The sequence below is a fragment of the Suricata suricatta genome, chromosome 4, assembly GCF_006229205.1.
Source record: "Suricata suricatta isolate VVHF042 chromosome 4, meerkat_22Aug2017_6uvM2_HiC, whole genome shotgun sequence".
In the NCBI taxonomy this organism is placed as follows: Eukaryota; Metazoa; Chordata; class Mammalia; order Carnivora; family Herpestidae; genus Suricata; species Suricata suricatta.
In genome coordinates, this window is record NC_043703.1 from 78,200,006 (window position 1) to 78,223,871 (window position 23,866).

The 23,866-nt window shown below is 35.0% G+C and overlaps 1 protein-coding gene and 1 long non-coding RNA gene across 2 annotated transcripts in view; one reads left to right on the top strand and one right to left on the bottom strand.

Moving 5' to 3' along the window:
* The window catches only part of RNF17 (ring finger protein 17), a 122,730-nt gene that overhangs the window by 74,317 nt on the left and 24,547 nt on the right, over positions 1-23,866 (bottom strand). The window contains exons 4-11 of the mRNA XM_029936189.1: positions 21,367-21,478; positions 20,143-20,223; positions 18,869-18,969; positions 9,416-9,587; positions 7,908-7,984; positions 7,418-7,492; positions 2,945-3,246; positions 673-831 (exon numbers count right to left, since the gene is read on the bottom strand). Of these exons, the coding sequence (XP_029792049.1) occupies positions 673-831; positions 2,945-3,246; positions 7,418-7,492; positions 7,908-7,984; positions 9,416-9,587; positions 18,869-18,969; positions 20,143-20,223; positions 21,367-21,478 (1,079 nt within the window). The remainder of the gene's footprint in view (positions 1-672; positions 832-2,944; positions 3,247-7,417; positions 7,493-7,907; positions 7,985-9,415; positions 9,588-18,868; positions 18,970-20,142; positions 20,224-21,366; positions 21,479-23,866) is intronic.
* Positions 749-22,865, top strand: LOC115288938. Its single transcript, XR_003907281.1, has 3 exons — positions 749-835; positions 19,251-19,284; positions 22,817-22,865. It is a non-coding gene; the product is annotated as an uncharacterized LOC115288938 (long non-coding RNA).

Sequence of the window (23,866 nt, forward strand, 5' to 3'; positions counted from 1 at the left end):
TACATTATGGCAAATTACACACACCCTCGGTGTGGGTACCCTCAAAATACAGTGTCTTCTGGTGGTCCCAGGAAACAGACACCAGTGTTCCCTGCATCTCACTTAAGGGCTTCATGACATCCTCAATATTCACATGTGGATAGCAAGAGACTAACAGTCACATTATAAGGAATCATGTTAGAGGCCAATTTACCTAGAGACAGGGAAGCAGACTACACAACCTGTGATGGGTTTTCTAATTTAAAAAATAACTTCTTTCACTCTATAATTGAGTTTTTGTATATACCTCATTCAGCAGTCGATAGCTGACTTAACCTAAATAAAATGATGTTATATCACTATAAAACTTATAAGTTTATTTATTTTGAGAGAAAGCCAGAGAGAGCACAAGTGGGGGAGGGGCAGAAAGAGATGGAGGGAGAAATTCCCAAGCAGGCTCTGTGCTGTAAGCACAGACCCCCAACACAGGGCTTGAGCTCAGGAACCATTAGATCATGATCTGAGCTGAAATCAAGAGTCAGACACTCAACTGACTAAGCCACCCAGGAGCTTCTCTATAAAATTTTTATGCTTGGAGAACAAATCTGTGTTATAAAAGGTCTATAAGAGTTGGCCAAATACTACAATATTTAAATAAATTTGATATTTTAACTTGGAGTAATATTTCATTACCTAGCTCCAGCGTGTCTGAAGGATCAAGGTGTAAACTCTTATTGCAAAACTGATTCACCTTCTTTTCCAGTACTGTTGCATCTTTAATTTGTGAATATTTCCGGACATAAAAGTGGCAAGGATGTATTACATGGCTGACAAAAACTAGCTCTGGAGAACCTAGGTAAGAATATTTAACTCACATTAATAAATCATAAGTTAGGAATGAATTCATAAAAACTGAATGCAATATCCTCTAAAAGAATATTAAGCATCTTGTGGCACTGAAAATTCTAGAATACTTAGGCCCCACAAAAAAGAGTCCAAACTGAAAATAGTAAATAGACTGATAAATAGTTCCCATTTTCAACAGTAAATTCTTTAGCAACCTGAACTGCAAGTATTTTATTTTACTTGTCAGGTATGTTAAGTGGAATTGCAGTTCAGGTGGTAGTTAGATGCTGAAGTCAAGATATGCTATAACTCTATCGTATTACAACAAAACATCAGTTTATTTATGGATATTTTGGAACTCAGAACTCCACTGACATTAAGTAGATTTCTTGCATATACCAAAAAATCCTGTTTATACTATATCCAAAGAACTAATAATTAGGTCATAGATTCTCTAAATCACAAATCTTATCTGGGCTACAGAGGGGTAAAAAAAGATCTGCGCAAAGTGAAATACTAAGCACCATTTGGGGGAAGACGCCTATGACTTGGTGGAAGCTGGTGGTGGTGGTGAGGGTAGAATAAAAGAGAGAACTATTTTGTATATAGCAGTAATGAAGTCAAGAGTAGCTACTGAAGAAATGTCCAGAATATAATGTTTAAAAAAAAAAAAGGAATTAAAAAAACAGCGTGCATGGTGTTCTATGTTTTTGCACAAAAAAAGTTAGAAAAATAATGTATTTGTATATGCAAAAGAAACTGGAAGGGAGGGAAGGACTGAATGAAATATTAACAGGTAAAAATTTCACAGTATTATAAATATAATTTTTGAACAAAGTAGATGTTTTATTAAGTAAAAATGTTTAAAAATAAAAAACTAGGAGGAGTGGAATTGGAGACAAAGATGATAAAAACTGAACAAGTAGATCATTTTAACTATCCAATACAGATCCACAAGGAATAATATCCATATTGAAGACAGCATAAAGAGATAAATATGTGTAACTGGGGAGATAGTTGAGAGAAGTGTTATAAATTTCAGAAATATTTTTGCCAATAACAGCCAAAACTTTTAACATTCAAAAGGAACAAGTTTTAGTTAACAGTAAAATTCATTTTACCCACTGCCTTCACGCTACATAAGAGTTAGTTTACATACAGCAAACTCCACAACATCAAGTTCAGAGTTGTTAAAGTACCTGCTTTTGATCCAAAAGGGAAAGACGATTTTTCCTGAAAAGGCTTTTTTGGATCTCTAGGTGTTTCCACAAGATAATCTGTGAAGCATGCTTCATCAAAATAGGAAATAAAGGCAATTGTACTAGTTTTATTAAGTTGACAATGGTATACGATTTTTTAAAAAGCTGTGCTTGAATTGGCAAAATACTGGAATGGTAAGACTTGTTATCAGTAGGTAATGTCATGATAGAGTTCTTAACTGAGATTTCAGTGATAATAATACAATGGAAACAACTGAAAACATGCCCCCTCCCTTTTTTTCTTCCCATTCAAAATGTCATTCTGCAGAATCAGCCAATGAAACAGATTGGGAAGTGGTGGGTGGAGAAGAACTGAAATGAAACTTGAAAATGGTCCTAATGAAGACCAGTAGTATAACTATGCAGTAGTAGTTAATGGAAATATACCAACATTGTAAATCTAATCAAACTATTATGATACATTCAAATGTTACAAAATAGATGCTATTATATTCATGAAAAACTTTATCTCAGATTATATAACATATCTTAAAAAGTTTTTTTAATAACAGATTACATCTCAGAACAAAGATTTAGGAGAAGCTACTCTTTAAGGACAAAGCCACGAGGTTGCTTCTACAAGTATCTATTATGTGTTTGTATTTTGTAACACCAAAAAGCCAAATACTTCAATTAAACCAAATACTGAATTAGCATCTTAGAGTTTATATTATTGCATTAAAAATAAAAATTATCCTAACTCCGGAAAATGTGCAAGTAGGGGTAAGGAATCAACGGGTGCTAACTCATTATGAAGGAGGTATAAGATAACAGCACTGTTTCTATTAAGTACAGGACTAATTTTGTTTCTAATTACAGACATGATACATTGTTTCCTTGCTTTTTGTATTTTCACTCACTTTCCAGGTTTTCTTCAATAATTTCTTCAATGATCACATCAGGGCTAGATCCCATCTGAGGCAGAACAGTAATGGTTTTAGGAGAAGGTGTTGCAACCTCTTTCTGTGACTGGAAGTCTGCTTCTAAATGCATATCACTCGTTTCCCATTGCAAAGAACATGGTGGGGCTTCATTAGTTAGAAAAGACATGTCAATCTTTTTCTTTCCTTGTGATGGGTATGTATCAGGACAAGAAAATTCCTTTTTATGATTATATCGCTTTTGAACATTCTGTTCCATTTCATTTTCTTGGGGATTACATCTGTTTAAAAAATACATAGGTATTAAGGACACTTGTGATGAGTACTGAGGTTGTATGTAAGTGATGGATCACTAAATTCTACACCAGAAACTAATTTTACACTGTGTTGTTAACTGGAATTTAAATAAAAGTTTGGAGAAAAAAGATAGGTATATGGCTACTTTAAACTGTTTCATAAATTTTTTATATCTACATTCAAGCCATTTCCTGTCTACATGACAGTTAATAAGGTGACATGTATAGGGGTGTCTGTGTGGCTCAGTCAGCTGAGCGTCTGACTCTTGGTTTTGGCTCAGGTCATGATCTTATGGTTCATGAGTTTGAGCCCTACATTAGGCCCTATGTTGGCTGTGTGGAGCCTGCTTGGGAGTCTTGCTCTTTCCCTCCCCTGCTCATGCTCTCTCTCACAAAATAAACAAACTTAAAAAAATACTGTGGTACATATAAAGAGGTAAAGCTGTATAGGTGCCTCAGAAATATTTTTAAATAGCCTTATTGATGTATAATTTACATAACATGAAATAATTTTAACTAAATTTACAGTTATGCAACAATCAGCACAATCTAATTTTAGAACATTCCTATTACCCAGAAGGAAACTTTTGCCCTTTCCCAGCCCTAAGCAAACCTAAGGGTTTTAAAAGGTCAACAAGAGGTAAAATCAATGAGAAGCTGAAGGAAAAACTTAATACAGTCAGGTCACAATCTTCTAGTCCAGTGAATATAGGTTAAAAAAATCATTTTGATTTGGCTTAGTTGTTTGATTTTAAATTATGATTATTTCTTCTAATTCACTAGCTTAAAAATAAAGTATAGGAAACAGTGAAGGGTACAACCCTGAGCAGATCATTAGAAAATCTCCACCTAGCCTAAAAACCACCTTTAGTCTGAATCCTATGGGTGGTATTATTTGGTACCCACTAACCTACAGCTAATTGTTTTTATATGCTTTACTCCATGTTTTTCTGTCTTCTTCACATTCCACACAGATTTAAGTACCAAATCTATTAAGTACAGAAATTCTATCAAAGAAATGAGATGGAGTCTCAAAAAGTTTGTCTTTAACCCATTATGAATTTAGTTTCATCACAGATCATCATTTAAAAAGCATTTTAGGGGCACCTGGGTGGCTCAGTCAGGTAAGCATCAGACTCTTGGTTTCAGCTCAGGTCATAATTTCACGGTTTGTGAGTTTGAACCCTACATCCAGCTCTGTGCTGACAGCACAGAGCCGCCTGAGAGTCTCTCTCTCTATCCCTCCTCCACTCTCTGTCTCTCAAAATAAATAAACTTAAGAAATTATTTTAATAAAAGAAATAAAAAGCATTTTAGAAATAAGAACCAACAAAGCCAACTGGAGTCAGCAATGACATATGTCTCTTCCAACAAAAGGTATGGTTTGAATACATGTTGAATTCAAAAGACATATATATCTGAGGATATGTATATGGACACAACTTTGCAAATTACACATTGCTTTTTATAACTCTCATTTGACGTGGGATATTTAACACTGTCCATCAACTCCAGTCTTAAACTCCTCCTTTGACTTCTAGAACACCACTTGTTCCCATTTGTATTTCAACCTCTGCCCATTCCTTTTCAATTTTGTTCTTTCTGCAGGTTACCTTTTTTCCTTATTAAAATTTGATATTTTTCCAAGGTACTGCCCTTGACTTATGTCAATACCTACTCTTGGGGCCCGTGGGTGGCTAGTCGGTTAAGCTCCAACTTCAGCTCAGGTCATGATCTCGAGGTTCACAAGTCCAAGCCCTGCATCGGGCTCTGTGCTGATAGCTGAGAGCCTGGAGGCTGCTTCAGATTCTGTGTCTCCCTCTCTCTCTGTCCCTCCTTTCACACTCTGTGTGTGTATCTCTCTCAAAAATAAACAAACATAAAATAATACCTACTCTTACTGGACAAACCCACTGTTTAATTATCACCTGTAATAACAAGCAGATTACAGCGATCCTTACCCTTAAAACTAGGAAAAAAAATGTAAGACTACTCTGAATTAAATTTAAAATCAAAACAAGATAGATGCAGATTCTTAAAGAGACAGAATAGCTTTTGATATTAAAAATGTTCGATAGTGACAATATTCAAGTTATAAAAACATCTAAAAGAATATATGCACTGGAAAGATTGGTGATTATTATCCATGGAAGCACGAAAGTAATCTCATAAAGACAAGTAATGGTGCAGGGCTCTACATCTGAGGGACAATAACTTGAGTCCAAGGACTGGCACTTCAGACCTCTCGCATTGTCTTTCCTCTGTGGTAAGAAATGTGCTATTTAGGCCTAATGCTATTAAGCTACTTGACTCATCTTTTCCCCTTTATTCCTAAGAAGACTGCAAACAAAGCAATTTTTGATAATTTGGCTTCTTAGGCCTGTCTGGATACTGGAAAAGAACTCCAACACAATTATTCTAGTCCCCGTGACAACTGTATTTGTCCATTGAGTTAATAAACTGGCATTCTGACCAAACTAGCATTTAGTTTTGTGAACTTGGCTTATAGGAGTTTACCTGGCTTAAAGCAGATCTGCTCATGTCTGTTCCTGACCTTTTAAGATTATGGGCTAAACTCCTGAAGGTAATGAATATGATGCTTCCTGGGGGATGATTTCCCCTGGACACATACCACTTACAAGTGAATTAACTTATTTTGTTTTGGGGGGTTTCTAAACCATCTATATTCTGACTAATCCTAAACTTAGTATCAAGTCCAAGACCTTTTCTTGTTTTAGCACATGTAGCTAACTGCTCTCTGGACATTCTTCCCCATACATCTTGAAACAACACTAAGTCAACATGTCCACTATCCCCCAACTCCCTGATTTTCTTCTTGTATTCTCAATCTTGGTGAATACCAACCCATCAACTTAATCACCAAAGCCAGATTTATAAATCATTGAGGATGCTTCCCTTTCCCTCATTCATTACACTCGAACAATAAGTTTTATCAATTTTCGCTATTTAGCATTTGTCATAACTATTGCTCTCTAGTGCTACTACCTATGTTTGGTTTCTCATCATTTGCTAAGACTACTGATAAAATGGCCTCACTTATCCTTCAGCCTGTACCCTCATACCCTTCCAAATAATCCTCCAAATGGTCACCAGAGTTATCTTTTTAAAATGTAACCTAGTTATTTTATTTTCATGTTGAAAATCTTTTAGTAGTTTTATATTGTCTACAGCTGTGCTGTCCAATAGAACGTTCTACAATAATGCAAGTGTGGGACACTGTCCAATGTGGTAGCTACCAACCACAAGTGGCTACTACTAAGTAAATGAAATGTGGCTAGTACAACTGAGGAATCCAATTGTTCCTTTTTTTCCCCTTAAGTAATCTCTACGATCAACGTGAGGCTCAAACTCATGACCCCCAGATGAAGAGTCACATGCTCTACTGACTGAGCCAGCTAGGCACTCCTCCACAATTTTTTCTTTTTCATTTTGTTTTAATTAATTTATGCTTAAATTTAAATGGGTACATGTGGTTAATGGCTACCATATTGGACAATATGGATCTAGAAAAAAAATTCAAACGCTGCTGCATAGCATACAGTCTTTAGGATTTAGCTTATATGTATCCTCTACCAAGTGACATTATATATGCAGTTCCCAGAATGGAGCATGTTATCCCACTGCCCATATCTTTCTGTTATGATGCCTACCTCCTTTTATGGCTACCTTTCCAATTATTAATCATTTTTCATAGATAAAATAAAATTTTCCTTTTCTCAAATCGATTACCACCAAAAGGACCATTCCCTTCCTTTGCGTCTCCACTAAATCATGCATATATTACTATCATAGCAATTATTCACTTTACTGTTTACATGTGTCATCCTCTACTTATGGTAACTTCTCTGACATATATCTCAATGTTTAGCACGTTAGTGCTTACAACAAAATCAGTGTTCAATGAAGTCTGCATCAATGAATCTCAAAGATAACTTTCACATTTATATCATTTAATACTGACCGATTCCAAGTCATTTCATTCTTAAATATCTTACACAGAATTTAATAGATAGAAACCATTGCCCTTTCTATCATTTTATAGTTTCTGAATCATACATACATCAATTTTCCTACTAGGTAATTTTTCTCTTACACTCTGTCAGATATTAACAGCATGTGCCATTCTTATACTTACTCTGTTAAGCTCTCAAATTCAATCTTTCCCATATTGTTGAACATGCAGATGATCTCACTACAATTCATATTCAACCTAAAATAAAATACTAGCATATAAATAAATGTTCAAATCCAATTTTTTTACTTTCTCTAAAAGTCAGTTGAACTGAACTATTACTTTCCATAAAAGTAAACTATAGCTTCCTATACTTTTGCTATTACTTTCTATAAAAGTCAGTTCCTGACATTAAACTCTAAAATACAGAACATTTTTAAATGCTCCAATACAAATTCATTACTTTCCTTAAAAGTCAGTTGCTGACATTAAAAACCCTAAAAGACAGCAATTTTTTTCTAATGTATCATAAGTTATTCTACTTTAATGGTTGTTAATTTGGGAAACATCTGTGACCCAAATTTCAAATTATAATAGCTTGCTATTTAATAAATCTAGGCTCTAATATATTTTATACTTAATTGTTATATTCTCCTGAGTTATAACTTCTTACCTGGGAGGGTTCCTTAGTTTCAGAGCACTAACTTGTAACAATTCACTCTCAAATGTTAATTTCAAAGTATGGATAATCTAGAATCAGAAGAGAAGTGTTACTCAGATGTGAAATTAAAAAAAAATAATTATTGTTAAAACAAAGTAAGATTTTAGAAGAAAAACTATATCCTTTTAGAAGCATTTCACTAATTAATGTGTTCAATGTTTGACTTTAGGCACCCAATGGGAGGGATGCAAGTAGTGTTTATGAATTTTTTCCATAAAGAAATTTAAATTATTTTAGAGATATATATTAACAGGTAACAACAAAAAACAGTAGTTAACAAATGGAAGACAGCTATGTAATCCCAGAAAACTCTTATCAGATTCACTCCGCATCTGCATTGCTATCCTTGAATGTCTTTTTTGCCTCATCTTCTTAATGAATCTAACTAGGGAGAAGACCAAATTTTATCACTTTTTTATACCTCCTAATGCCTCACATGTAACACAAGAAGCCTGATCAAATAAGATGGTGGCAAACTCTTCTCCCTTCACTTACAGACTCTGAAGGCAGACAAACCAATGGCTTCTATTTTATACCTCAGTTCTGCCCAAACACCTGGTTATCTGTGAAAAATGAAGCCATGAGGATTCAAAGACAATAGAGTAGGATCTATACCCAAAGAGAGCAAGGTAGAACTCAACAAAAAGGAACAATGGTTAACCCTGTCTTGTCAAACAATCTCATCAGAAACATGTTTTTATTTTTGCCCAACTGTGCTCCTCAGGCATCTGATTAAGATGATAGGACATAGTGGAAGCACTTGGTCTCTCAACCTGCACTTTTGGAGAGGCAGGAAGAAAGGGGAAAAAACCCTGAATGAGACCTTAGGTTAAATTTTATTTTATATATAGAGAAAGCAAGCGGAGCGTGAGTGGGGGAGAAGGGTGGGCAGAGAGAGAGAGAAGGAGAGACATAAAGAGACTTTTTTTTTTTAAAGATAAAGAGACTCTTAAGTAGACTTCATGCTCAGTGCAGAGCCCAATGCAGGACTTGAGCCTGTGACCGTGGGATCAGGGCCGGAACCCAAATCAAGAGTCAGACACTCAACTGCCTGGGCCCCAGGTGCCCCTTGAATTAATTTTTTAAGAGCTGATAGACATATCTAAAGTGTTTATGAAAAGAAAAGTGAGTCCCATTAAGTTTGCTGCTGCCCTTAGAAGTCTTGATTTTTTTTTATTCAAATGTCTTAGGAATATCAACTTTCAACTCAGTGTCACCCTACTCGCTCTCAGATTGTGTGTTATAAAGACCTTACTGCACCATTTCCCTAACTGGTAAATAACAAAAAGCTAAACAAATGTATTAATGTTTGTTTTAGAATTCAAACAACTAAGAATTCTAAATTGAGGCCAAGTAAATTAGGGTAATCTGAAAATATATTCTTAAGTCTTAAATATCCTATTTCAAATCATGCAAAATACACTTCAGAAATAATTTATATTATGATCTATTAAAATTACCTGATTCAGGTCACAATAAGTCCTTAAAGAAGGTGCTGATTTTAACTCTCTTGCTATCTTCATAGCTGCAGACAAATTGTTTTTTTTCTCTTCAATGTGGCTTTTAGTCATTATTACATTTGACAGATAATCATCGGTATTTCTTACTACTTCTTCACACAGGTTCTTTTTCCTTCATATAAGATCCCAAAATTATTTTACAGAATTTTACAAACATGCATATGAAAGTAAGTTTACAGAAATTGAGTAGTAACAAAATGGTATTTTCACTAATCTATGAACATGGTTAAATGAGGTATTCAATTCAACTGAAATGTATTACAATTGGAAACAATGTATGGATAACTAGAAAAAAAGTAGAAGGGTATAATTATCATGTCAAAGAATTACAGAAGAAAGACCTGAGATGATTTTACCTAAGAGAAAAATCCTATCTTGTAATCACTTGTGCCATTTCAAAGACATATTTGTATTCATTTCTCAAAAAAATGTTCATTCATATTTTAAAATTTCCATGAACACACACATAACACAAATATAAGATTTTATTTTTTATTTTTTAATGTTTATTTTTGAAAGAGAGAAACAGAATATGAGTGGGAGAAGGGTAGAGTGAAGAAGACACAGAATACAAAGCAGGCTCAAGGCTCTGAGCTGTCAGCACAGAGCCTGACATGGGGCTCGAACCCACCTGAGCCAAAGTCAGGTGCTTAACCAACTGAGCCACCCAAGCATCCCTAAAATGAGATTTTAAAATAGGACTTCACCAAACCAGAACTTAGGTATTAATCAACTATAATCTTCAAAGTAATCACTTAAAAAGGCTACTAGCCATTCCTTCATTACTTGTATCTCATCACTCCAAATCTTTTCTGTGCCTATGATGGAATTACTTTATAATGGCAATTAATTTTTGTACCAAAAATTGTAGGGTGTAACTTATTCATTTTATAATCAAACAAATAACTTCATTATTTCCTCAAAATAAAATCTGGCCTCCAAAAAAGTGTTTGCCATACTGGAGAGTAACCAGAATGTGGCACTGGATCTGAAGGTGAAGAGGTATTCCAAAAACTTTTATAATTGTATAAATAATCTGAAAGTAATTTATTTAGGGGAGAAAATGGTTAATTTGGTAAGTTTTAGGGTAGTTTCTAAAAATTCGTGCCTATGGATTAATGTCATCAAAATGGCAGACTAGGAAAGTCTAAGCCCTTGTTATCCAGGGGAGATGTAAAAAAACAAAGCAAAAATTGGCTAAAATAATCTCATAGAAACTGTAAGATAAATACAGCAACCAAGCAAATGTCTAATCAAGAAAAAGCCACATTAAAAACAATAGGAAATTTCATGGTGCTTTTACTTGTTCTTCCCCAGCCCCTCCTGGGCATGGTGCTATCTTGGTCTAGAGGTAGCAGGACAGCTCCCAATTTCTTCTGTCAAACCATAGGAAGCATTGGCAGAATTTGTCTTGCAATGTTCTAACTGGTCTATGATATGCCTGAAGAACTAGTCTGTTTCACCTACCTTAAAGCTCAGGTAGTGAGAAAAAGCAGATAGTTCTTGGGAAGGCTTTAGGAAGACTAAGAGCTGTAGATGCCTGGGCAAGAGATTACAGGTAAAGACATATATATCATCACAACTTGAAAACCCTGGTGAGGCTCTTTCAGAAATGAATACATTTAAAAGTAGCTGTACACATAAAGTAAGGGAATCAAAAAACCAAACTCAGGCCCCAGGCAATTCATATGCTGAAAGAAGACCTGAGAACACCTTTAGCCCTCACCTGAGGCTCATTATAAGGCTCAGAGCATGCTCACTCAGTAAAAAACTGTCCCTGCAGAAAGCCAGTTTGCAATGACTAGGAGAGGTGGCTATGTTTCAAATGCCTAATTTTCAACAAAACACCAAGGGCATACAAAGACATGGGAAAACATGGCCCCATTCAAAGGAAGAAAACAGAGTGACAGACAGAAACCATCCCTGAAGCAGAGACATAGAACATATTAAAGACTTTAAGACAACATTTTTAATATGCTCAAAGAGCTAAAGGAAAACATGTACAAAGAACATGGAGGAAATCAGGAAAACAATGAAAGACCAAAATATGGTTATCAACAAAGAGATAAGAATTACAAAAAAGAAACAAATTCTGGTGCTCAAAAGTACAATAACTAAAATGAAAAATTCACTTGAGGGGTTCAATTACAGATCTGACCAAGAATAAAAAAGAATGAGCAAACCTGAAGGACAACTGAAATTACAGAGTCTAAGGAATAGAAAGAAAAAATAATAAAGAGAAAGGACCAGAACCCTAAGGAGCTTGAGAGGTACTCTCAAGAAAAGCTTATTGGAGTTCCAAAAACAGGAGAGAGAAAGATGCAGAGGAATTATTTGAAGACATAATAGCTAAAAACTTCCAAAATTAGATAATACATAAACTTATAAATCCAAGAACTCAAAGAAATATTGAGTAGAATAAACTTAGGAACCCCCACACTGAAATACAATAAAATCAAACTGTTTAAAGACAGTTAATGTAATGTAATTGGTCACATATGAGTAATCCTCAGTAAGATTATCAGCCAATGTCTCAGCAGCAAGTTTGGAAGCCAGAAGGCAATGGGAGGATATATTTACAATGTTGAAAGGAAAAAACCTGCCAACTGGGACTTCTGTACCTACCAAAACTGTCCTTCAAAACATAAGAGAAGTTAAAACATTCTCAGATAAACAAAAGATGAGAAGTAACCTACAAGAAATGCCACACAAAATCCTTCATGTTAAAATGAAAGGAGGAGAAACAGTAACTTGTACTTAGTAAAGGTAAGTACATGGGCAAATATAAAATCTAGTATTGCCATAATTTTGGGTAATAACTCCACTTTTTATTTTCTACAGGATTTAAAGGACAGATACATAACATGACTATAAATCTACATTAATGGATACATGATATATGAAGATGTAATTGTGACAACAGAGGGGAAAGAGTTTTTACATGCAATTCAATTAAGCTTGTATCAATTCAAATTAGACTGTTATAGAACTTTAAGATGTTGTATACAATCCTCATGGTAACCACAAAGATGCTAATTGGAAATCAAAAAGTGTCACTACAAAAAAAAATACACAGAAAAGGTAGAAATACAAAAAAAATGACCAAAAAACTCTTAAGACATGCTGAAAATAAATAGCACAGTAAAATTAAGTCCTTTATTGGTAATTACTTTTAGTGAAAATGGATTAAACTATAGAATTTAAAAACAGAATAGAAGACGAGAGTTCAAACAATGATAATGCATATTTAGGTATACAAAAGACTCACTAATGATATATACAGGATGAAGATGAAAAGATGGAAAAAGGATATTCTGTGCAAATAGTAACTAAAAGAGAGCTAGAGTTGCTAATATTAGACAAAATAGACATGAAGTCAAAAACTGTTACATGAGAAAAAGAACATTATATATTGAAAAAACACCAAGAGTATTTAACAATTATAACATATATGCACCCAAATAAAAAAGCTCTGAAATATACAACACAAACACTGACAGAATTAAAGGGAGATAAAGCACTAAAATAATAGGTGGAGACTTCCTACTTCCAATAACAGAAAAACCATATAGAATATCAATAAAAAAACAGAATAATTAACATCACAGATTAAGTGGACCTAATAAAAAGGGAAAATCCACCTAAAAACAGAGAATACACATTTCCTTCAAGCATATATAGAGCATTCTCCAGGTTAAATCATATGTTAAGTCAAAACCCAAGTCTTTTAAAATCTAAATTTGAAAAGACTGAAAGATTAAAAAGTATCTTTTCTGGACATAATGGAATGAAATTAGAAAACAGTAACAGAAGGAAACTGGAAAGTTCACAAACATGTGGAAATTAAATAACATACTCCTCCTAAACACAAAGGGGTCAAATGAAAAGACACCAGGAAAGTATCGTGAGATAAATGAAAAAGTAAAAAAAAAAAAATCAAAATTTACAAGACTATGGGAAAGCAGTGTTAAATGGAAATACACAGTTGTAAACACATTATAAAAAGAGATGGCAAACCAACAACCTAATTGTATGCCTTAAGAACTAGAAAAGGACATTTTAAACCCAACACTAGTGGAAGAAAGGAATAATAAAGAGTAGAGTGGTGATAAGGAAATAGACAAGAAAAAGAGAGAAAAAAAAATCAATGAAAACAATAGTTGGTTCTTCGAAAGAACCAGCTCCTGGTTTCTGTGATCTGTGCAATTTTTTTTTTTAGTTTCTGTATCATTTATTCCTGCTCTAATGTATATTATTTCCTTCCTTCTGCTACCTTTAGGCCTCATTTGTTTCTTTTTCTAGCTCCTTTAAGTGTAAGGTTGTTTGAGATTTTTCTTGCTTGTTGATGTAGGGCTGTATTGCTATACACTTTCCTTTAAAAATTTTTTTTATGTGTTTTATTTATTTTTGAGAGCAGAGAGACAGCGCGAGCAGGGGAGGGTCAGAGAGAAAGGGGGACAGAATCCAAAGCAGGCTCCAGGCTCTGAGCTAGCTGTCAGCATAGAGCCTGACACGGGGCTCGAACCCATGAACTGTGAGATCATGACCTGAGCTGAAGCCAGACGCTTAACCAACTGAGCCACCCAGGCGCCCCTATACTCTCCTTTTAGGGCTGTTGTTGCTGTATCCTATTAGTTTAAGACCACTGTGTTTTAATTTTCATTTGTTTCCATATTTTTAAAATTTCTTCTTTGATTTCTTGGCTGACTCATTCATTGTTTAGTAGCATGTTGTTTAACCTCTATGTATTTGTGGTCTTTCCAATTTTTTTCTTGTCGTTGACTTCTAGAGAAGTTGGTTCTTTCAAGAAAAAGAGAAGAATCAACTTACTAAAATCAGAAAGAAAGTGGGCACATGAGGACCAATTTTACAGAAATGAAAAGGATTAGAAGAGAGTACTACAGGCAACTGTATGCCAATAAATTGGAGAACCTAGATGAAATGGACAAATTCTTAGAAACACACTACCTACCAAAACCGAATAAGGAAGAAATAGAAAATCTGAACAGATCAACCACAGGTTAAGGAGACTGAATCAGTAATCAAAAACTTCCCAACAAAGGAAAGCCCTGGGACAAGTGGCTTCACTGGTGAATTCTACAAAAAAATTTAATGGAGAATTAACAATAGTCCTGCTCAAACCCTTCAAAAAAATTGAAGGGGTGAGAACACTTCCTAACTCATTCTAAGAGCCCATCATCACAAAAGTCATATGGAGACACTACAAGAAAACTACAAATATTTTTTATGACTATTAATACAAAAGCCTCAACAAAATATTCACAAATTGAATTCAGCAGTATACTAAAGGAAGAATACATCATGACCAAGTGGGATTTATTCTTAGATTGCACAGATGATTCAACACATGAAAATCAATTAACATTAATACCACAGCAGAAAGATGTGAAAATCCCTACATGATCCCCTCAATCGATGCAGAAAAAGAATGACATATTTCAACACCCATTTATTATAAAAACACTCATTGAGGGAAACTACATCAACATAAAGGCTATATACAAAAAACCCAGTTAGAGGAAAAGCTGTCAGTTCTTCACTAAGATCAGAAACAAGATGAGGATGTGGGTTTTTGCCAACACTATTTAACATATTATTGTTCAGTTCTAGCCAAAGTAGTTAGGCAAGAAAAAGAAATAAAAACATCCAAATTGAAAAGAAGTAAAATTATCTATTTTTGCACATGACATGATTTTGTATGTACAAAACCCTAAAGAGGCCATAAATACACTAGCAGGGCTGATAAATGAATTTAGCAAAGACATAGGCTACAAAATCAACACACAAAAACTAGATACATTTCTATACACTAACATTTTGAAAAGGAAATTAAGAAAACAATCCCTTTAAAACAAAACACAAAAGAATATACCTAGGAATAAACAAACAAGGTGGGAACAGATCTGTATACTTATACGCTATGCCAGATTACTGAAAGAAATGAAAGAAGACAATAAGAGGAAAGACATTCCACATTCATGAATTGGAAGACCTAATATTGTTAACAATATGACCCAAAGCAATCTACAATGCAATGCAATCTCTATCAAAATCTCAGTGATGTTTCAGGCAGAAAAGAAAAACACATCCTAAAAGTCATATGGAATCTCAAGGGACCCCAAATTGCCAAAACAATCTTGAAAAGAACAAAGTTGAAGAGCTCACACATCCTGATTTCGAAACTTGCTACAAAGCTATGGTAATCAAAACAGTGTGCTGCTGGCATAAGAACAGACAGACTGATGGAACAGAGATCCCAGAAATAAACCTTCACATATATTATGGTTAACTGAGTATTGACAAGCACGCTAAGACCATTCAGCGGAGAAAAGACCATCTTTTCAACAAATGGTGCTGAGGAAACTGGACATCCATGTTGGAAACAAATGATATTGGACCCTTCTTTCATACCATATATAAAAATTCACTATCAAAGACTAGATGTAATAGCTAAAACTATAAAATTTGTAAAAGAAAACACAGGGCAAAAGCTTCATAATGTTAGATTCAGCAATGATAGATAGGACACCAAAAGCACAGGCAACAAAAGAAAAAAATAAGTAGAAATTTATCAGTAACTTTTGTGAAAACGCAAAGAGAGTGAAAAGGCAACCCACAGAACGGGGAAAAATCTCTGAAAATGACAGATCTGATACGGGATTAATATCATTAATGTATAAAGAACCCCTACAACCCAACAACAAATTAATAATCAAATTCAAAAAAAGGACTTGAATAGACTTTTCTTCAAGGAAGATATATAAATGAGGAATAAATAGGCACATGAAAAAATACTCAACATAACCAACAAGTCATGAGGCAAATGCAAATGAAAATCACAGGATTAGTGTTTCATACCCATTGAAAAAACCCCCAGAAACAACACTGTTGGTGAGGATATTGGAACCTCATGTACCACTGGTGGAAATATAAAATGTATAGTGATAGTGGAAAACTTTGGTGTTTCCTCAAAAAGTTAAACATAAAATTATTATATGCCACTAAATTGGACACTTAAAAATGACTAAAAGGCAATCTTTGTTATGTATATTTTACACTATAAAACAGTTTAAAATGCATGCACATGACTTGTAATTTAAATGTTATAAATAAAGACCACATGTGAGATAGTACCAATATGGAAAACTAAAGAATATCAACCTAATTCATTCATAGTATATTGGAGCCTATGTCTGAGGCATCTTAATGGCATTAAAAAAAAAAAAAAAAGGAACAAAGTGTCAAATGGACAAGTAATGTTTACTAAATATATTACTTTTGGCATGTTGAAACTTTTATGATTCTATTTCTTGAATTGAAAAAATGTGATTAAAAACTGGAGGGGCTCTGACTTTTGATTTTGGCTCAGGTCATGATCTTGGCTCAGGTCGTGATCTCTATTTGTGGAATCAAGCCTCAGGTCCTGCTTGGGATTCTCTCTCTCCTCCTCTCTCTCTGTCCTGTGCCTCCCCTGCTCATGCTCTGTCTCTCAAAATAAATAAATGAACATTTTAAAAAATTTGAAAAAAGAAAAATGTGATTAAAAATTTAATAATCTTTAATAAGATCAGTATTTTTGTATGTTTTGGATAAATACCAGTAGTGCAATTGCTAGACCACAGTGTAGTTCTATCTTTAACTTTCCAATGTGAAGGGGCACATGCACCCCAATATTTACAGCAGCACTATCAACAATAGCGAAATTATGGAAAGAGCCCAAATGTCCATCAACTGATGAATGGATAAAGTAAATGTAATGTGTATGTACAAAACATATATATACATATATACATACACACACACACACACACACACACACACAAAATGAAATATTAGCCATCAAAAAGAATGAAATCTTGCCATTTGCAACAACATGGAAGGATCAAGAGTGTATTAATGCTAAGCAAAGTAAGTCAGAGAAAGGCAAATCCCATATGATTTCACTCACATGTGGAATTTAAGAAACAAAATAGATGAACATAGGGGCAGGGAAGGAAAACTAAGATAAAAACAGACAGGCAAACAAGACAACTATAAAGCACTGAAGGTTGTTAGAGGTAGGAAGGATGGGTTAAATGGGTGATGGGCATTAAGGAGGGCATCTGGGATGAGAACTGGGTGTCATATGCAAATGATTAATCACTAAATTCTATTTCTGAAACCAAAACTATATGTTAACTAACTTGAATTTAGTATATGTGCTGCTGAAGCGAGCATGAACTAACTTGAATTTAAATAAAGTCTTGGAAGAGAAAAATTAAAGATCATGTGTATCAGAGAGTTTTTAAAGTGATGGATATATAACTGTGTGGTATGTTTAGAAATGAGTGTTAGAAAATATTAGAGTTACGTGCTCTGATGCAAATAAACAACAAAAAATGATAGACTGATGTATAAGAAAAAGCATGTTTGCATTTTCCAAGTAAGGAAAATTCTACAACATGAATTCAGATTTTTAAAATAAATTTTCTGTGCTGCTTTAAGAAAGAAGCTTATCGGGGCGCCTGGGTGGCTCAGTTGGTTAAGCGTCCGGCTTCCAGCTTCGGCTCACATCATGATCTCGCAGTTCATGGGTTCGAGCCCCGCATCGGGCTCTGTGCTGACAGCTAGCTCAGAGCCTGGAGCCTGCTTCCGATTCTGTGTCTCCCTCTCTCTCTGACCCTCCCCTGTTCACACTGTCTTTCTCTGTCTCTCAAAAATAAAGAAAAATCATTAAAAAAAAAAAAAAGAAAGAAAGAAGCTTATCTAAGTTAGCTTTAGGACCAGATGGCAAATAGCCAAAAAAAATTTTTTTTAAACTTTTTTATGTCATTATTTTTGAGAAAGACAGAGTGTGAGCAGGGGAGGGGCAGAGAGAGAGGGAGACACAGAATTTGAAGCAGGCTCCAGGCTCTGAGCTGTCAGCACAGAGCTGGACACAGGGCTCAAACCCATGGACTGTGAGATCATGACCTGAGCCGAGGTCAGATGCTTCACCAACTGAGCCACCCAGGGGCCCCACCAAAAATTTTTAAAATGTACAAATTGTTGTTTTTAAGTAGTAGACACTAGCCTGTAAGAATCACCCATTACCTTCCAAACTCATTCAAAAGTTACCCATTACTTCAATTTATACAAAGAAATAAAGTGACAAGCTAATGTTTAAAACTTCAGTTTCACTGAGTCTCTATACTTTACATTTTATTTATTTGTTTTGAGAGAGACAGTGACCTAGTGCATGCAAGGTAGGGGCAGAGAGGGAATCCCAAGCAGGCCCCACACTGTCAGCACAGAGCCTAATGCAGGGCTCAAATCTAGAAACTGAGATCATGACCTGAGCTGAAATCAAGAGTTGGATGCTTGAGCTTCCCACGCACCCGGAATCTATATTACCTGGAATCAAGAGAGGTAAAAAGTTGATCAAACTGTTTCTCCAGAACTTCTAGAAGACTGACTGTTTCCGCTTTTGTTTGGTTGTGTATATGTTCAAGCATCTGGAAAGAACATAAGACTTAATTTGTTATTTTTATTTTTATAGAAATTGTACTGTTCAAATAATTTTAAAAGTAAAAGGTACTTACTGGAATTTTCAAAATAACAACACAAAGGAAATTAGGTGATAAAAATGGAATAAGTTACAAGGTTCCAACTTTAAATCCTGTTACTTATCAAGATCATGTATTTGTTGATACTGTGTACTAAGAAGAAACTGGCAAAAATTTATAGGAAAATCCACCAAGTTTTCTAAATTTCTTATTCCTTTTTATCATTACAGAAAGAGCCATTCTGGATAGCTGAATTTATCTCTGGTAGGATTTCTTAAATGAAATAACCTTAATATAGAATATTTAAAAAACATACTTGAATTCAAATGTTAACTATTCCAGATCTTTGCATTTTCTTTGACAAAGAATTGTTGTTTAAGATGTGTGACCCCTTTTCCCCTTCCAATTTCTCCCTTTTAGAATAGGAATGTCTATCCCATAACTGTCCAACCAATGTTGGACAAAATCAATCATGCCCCGAACCCCAGCCATACCTGATTTAGAAGATATTTAGATGGGATTCTGGATTTAGACTTGATGCTGGAGGGATGGGGTGAATGTATTTTGCATGTGAAAAGGACAGGAGTCTGGAGGGGGATTCAGAGCACATTCTGTTGGGGGTTGAATTTTGTCTGCCCTCCTCCCAAATTCACATGTTGAGGTCTTAACTCCCACATCAGCTATACTCTTTTGATTGCTTTGGTCGTAAATTTCTTGTTAGTAGGTGCTCAGGAGCTTGCTTTTGTCACCAAATGAGTCTCTCTTTTTGGGAAGAGAGTAAGGAAGGAAAGTGTAAGACTCAATTAGAGTATACAGTCGAATAATAAGCAGTGTTAGAAAGATGATCTGTAATACTTTTGAGACAAAATTAGCTCATAGCAGGAAGGAATCATGGTTCCTTAACAGTGCTCTGATCTCAGCAGGCAGATAACACAACAGTGCTGAGAGGCCAATCTCAGCAGGCCATGGACATTTTCCATTCTTTTGTGTTTCTCTACTATTAGATTATCATGTTCAATAACTCAGTGCTAAGCTCTAACTTCAGTGATAACACATCCAAAAGAACACATTTAAAGAACATGCTTTAATCCACAATAGACTTTAATTATTCAAAATGCTTACTTTTAGAGCAACATTTAATTGTTCAAAATTATAGCCTGCTATCTTCAACGCTTTATCAATTTCTTCTGCAGTTTTAGTTTCCTAAGAAGGGGAAGGGGGACCACATACAAATATAAAAATAGATACTTAGATACCCTGTATTAGTTGCAAAAACATCACACTACAATTTTGGTTATAAAAACAACAGATCACCACCTAAGTCTGAAAACAATAAAAATAACACTTTCAATCCTACTTGTCCAGAAATTCAAAACCATTAACATTTTAGAGTTTTGATTATGGTATGCCAGATATTTTTAAGAGACCTTTTTGAAAAAAATGGAATATTCTGCAACTTAAAACTATTTTGAAACAAATGACCACGGCAATAATTGCACATACATGTAAAAATTTAGTTTTTAAAGAATATAATTTGGCTATCCTAAAAAACATTTTTTTTTCAATTTTTTGAGAGACAGAGTGCAAACGACAGAGAGGCAGAGAGAGGAAGACACAGAATCTAAAGCAGGCTCCAGGCTCTGAGATGTCAGCACAGAGCCTAACAGTGGGGTTCGAACCCACAAACTGTGAGATCACAACTGAGCTAAAGTTGGACACTCAAACCAATTGAGCCATCCAGGTGCCTCTGGCAATGTTAAAATTTAAACTTGAAGTAAAAGACAGCAAAATTAAGTGCTTCCTCCCTTTTCCCAGCTCACTAAAGATCTCTTAAATAATAGTATTTTGGAATTTATTCTATTCCTAGTCTTAAACTAGAATAATGCATTATTATACAGTAACAGGTAAGATTCAATCTTCCAACAATAACATCATCATCATCATCATCATCATCATCATCACAGCAAATGTTATTAGGTGTTTTAGCTGCCATTAAAATGATTGGAAAAATCACCTTTAGAATTTAAAACTTGAACTTTATACAAGTTTCATGTAATATGGCTTTAATAACTAGGTTCATAGGGAACCTACATATGGTTAAATGTCAACAACACTCCAGAGTTGGTCAAAGAAGAATGGGCTGCCTTAGGAAGAAATGAGAATTGTTGAAGCATATTTAGGTAAAACAAGAGATTTAAGTAAATAGTGTAGGTTTACCGCTTACCTTTAGGCTTCCAAAAAAATCTATAATTATAGAAACCTTGAGAAGAGAGAAGAGTTAAGCTACCAGACACAAAGTAAAAATATTTGGTTTCATCTTACTTCACAAATAATATTTTTTCATACCACCATTACAGTTGAGGAGTTCAAAATAGTCCTGTGTGTGGATGTTGAATGTTCCAAACCAATAGTTAGCTGATCAGTAGTCTTTTTAAAGTCCTGAGAACAATTCTTTATCCTGAAAAATATCAAGTACATTATTTTAAATATCACATTAATATAACAGTTTTAACCTTCTTTTTTCATTTTTACTGTCCAACAAAAATAATTCATGCTGTATTATATAATAACATGTACTGTGGGTTCTGAAGAGAGGGAAGCCATGGCTAAATAGGTTTTTTAACCAAGAATACAACTTCTTAGCAAATCCCTAAAAATAAGAACTTACGGTATAAATTATGCTTTAGTCTCCTAGTTACCTCTCCTTACTTGATATTTTTTGGTAGAGGTGTTGACAGTCACTGAACTGTCTTTAAGTTCTGAGATGCTGTCTCAATTATTTATACACAAATGACAGCTATTAAAAAAATGCTAGAGTTTTTGCCTATTTTTATCTTTATATCTCCCCATATTGGCTAACAAACATTAAGTTCTTAAGTGTTTACTTAGTCATAAGCCTATGACAGTTTATAGAAGAAACTATGATGTTTAAACATGTTACCATTACAGAGAAGATAGACTTAAATAATTTTTAAACATTCAATTACTTTGAAAAGTGAGTATTCATGTTCTTGAAAACATGTGACTGCATTAGCCCCAAGAAGTCCATTTTTCAATTCATGTTTTAAACGTTAAAGATAAATCAGGAAGAAAATATATCAAGGGATGTCTATTTAAAAATAAACAATTATTTTAAACCGCACTCCACTGAAATTTAGGGATAGGAGGTTCTAACGTTAAGTATACTTGGTATGGAGAATTTTTAAAAAACAGTAATTTGGAAAAAATTTGTATACTTAAAATGGATTAATCTACTTCTGAAAGTGAAATTTCACTTTATAACCATATTAGATATTATATATCTAAACAAGCATATAATCAGATTCAACTTATATAAATTTTAAAAAGTCAGAAAATTTCATATATAAGTCTAGATCTCTATCTTCTCTTGGGAGTATAAAAAGGAAGATCTGGCAAACACTGGATTTGTTGTTAAGACACAGCAATAATTGGCTGGAGCTGAAAATGGGTCACCTCCTTTGGAGGGGCCTTCTTTGGTCTGCCACAATTCATACCACTCATTGCTAAACTCTGTCTACCTCACCCAGGAAGTCATCTGCTGGACTTCCACAGGTACTCAAATTTGTTGAAGCCACTGACTCACATGGAACCAAAAAGATTCCATAAGGATCGACTCTAATCGTTTCACACAGAGCATTTGAAATTACAAATACAGGGGTTGGCACTCAGTGAGCCAGAGTCCACTGGTCCTGTCAATACCCAGTTGCCAGACTCTAGCTAAGAGGTTTACAACCTAAAGAGTTAACTCTAACTATTCTTTTGGTTTCTGTTTAAGTACCTATTGGAGTCTGGACAGAGAAGCTGCAGCAGTCATGTGAAAAGCCATGAATTCTAAAAATTTTGGATTTTATTTAAATAGACAAGGAAGAAGCATGCAGCAGGGGAGAGTATGGATGTGTGAAGAAGGTACTAAAAAAATACTAAAAGTAGAAATGAAAGATAAATTATGGATATGGAAGATACCGTGGAAGGTAGACTTTATAGGAGACAAAATGAATGAGATATAAGGCTCTTGGGTGATTCAGAGGTGTCAGTGCCATTAAAAAAGTTGAAAGGTTTCCAGGAGTTAAGATAGTGTAGAAGTCGGGGAGCCAGCACTTGTCTCGTCCATCAAACACAGCTGTACTGAGGTCACAGCACTTGGAACACACAGGAGAGCTGCGGAGTGACAGAAAAATCTCAACAGGAGGGCGACAGCTTGGTGGAACAGAGGTGCATGTATGCACATTGGGGGACATAAAACAGCATGGGCATGAAGGGGAGGGATCCCTTTATGTAGAAAGCAAAAGGGAGAGAAAGAGACGCTATGGACTGTGGTTTTGTGTTAGGACAAGAGAAAAACCTCGCCAGACCATGGACCAGGGAATGAGAAATATGGAAGTGCTAATCTCTACTTTGCAAACAGCCTTAGGAGCTGAAGAATGGAAACGCGTGTGATTTCCTCCAGAAGGTGTTCGTGTGCCGTGTGCCATGTGCACACTCCTGGGGTGGAGAAAAGCTGCATGTTAATGATCTCAGGGGTGCCCTGGGAGCAGAGTCCCCTCCCTTGAGTACTGTGGAAGAGGGTATATTACCCCTCCAAGGACAAAAGAGGTGGCAGAGTGGTCCTACCCCAGAACCTGGTCCTCATGGTGTGGGATCCTTCAAGACATTAAGTTTTGAATCCAAGTCAACCACCTAGGAGGCATGGGAGAACTGTGTAGCAGGACAATCCGGCCACTACTGTGAGGGCTGCCTGAACAGCATAGTTTGAGACTTCCAGTCTGGGGAGGAGAGACTGGGATGTCACCATTTTTCTCCCTATCATCAACATGGTGGGACTTCA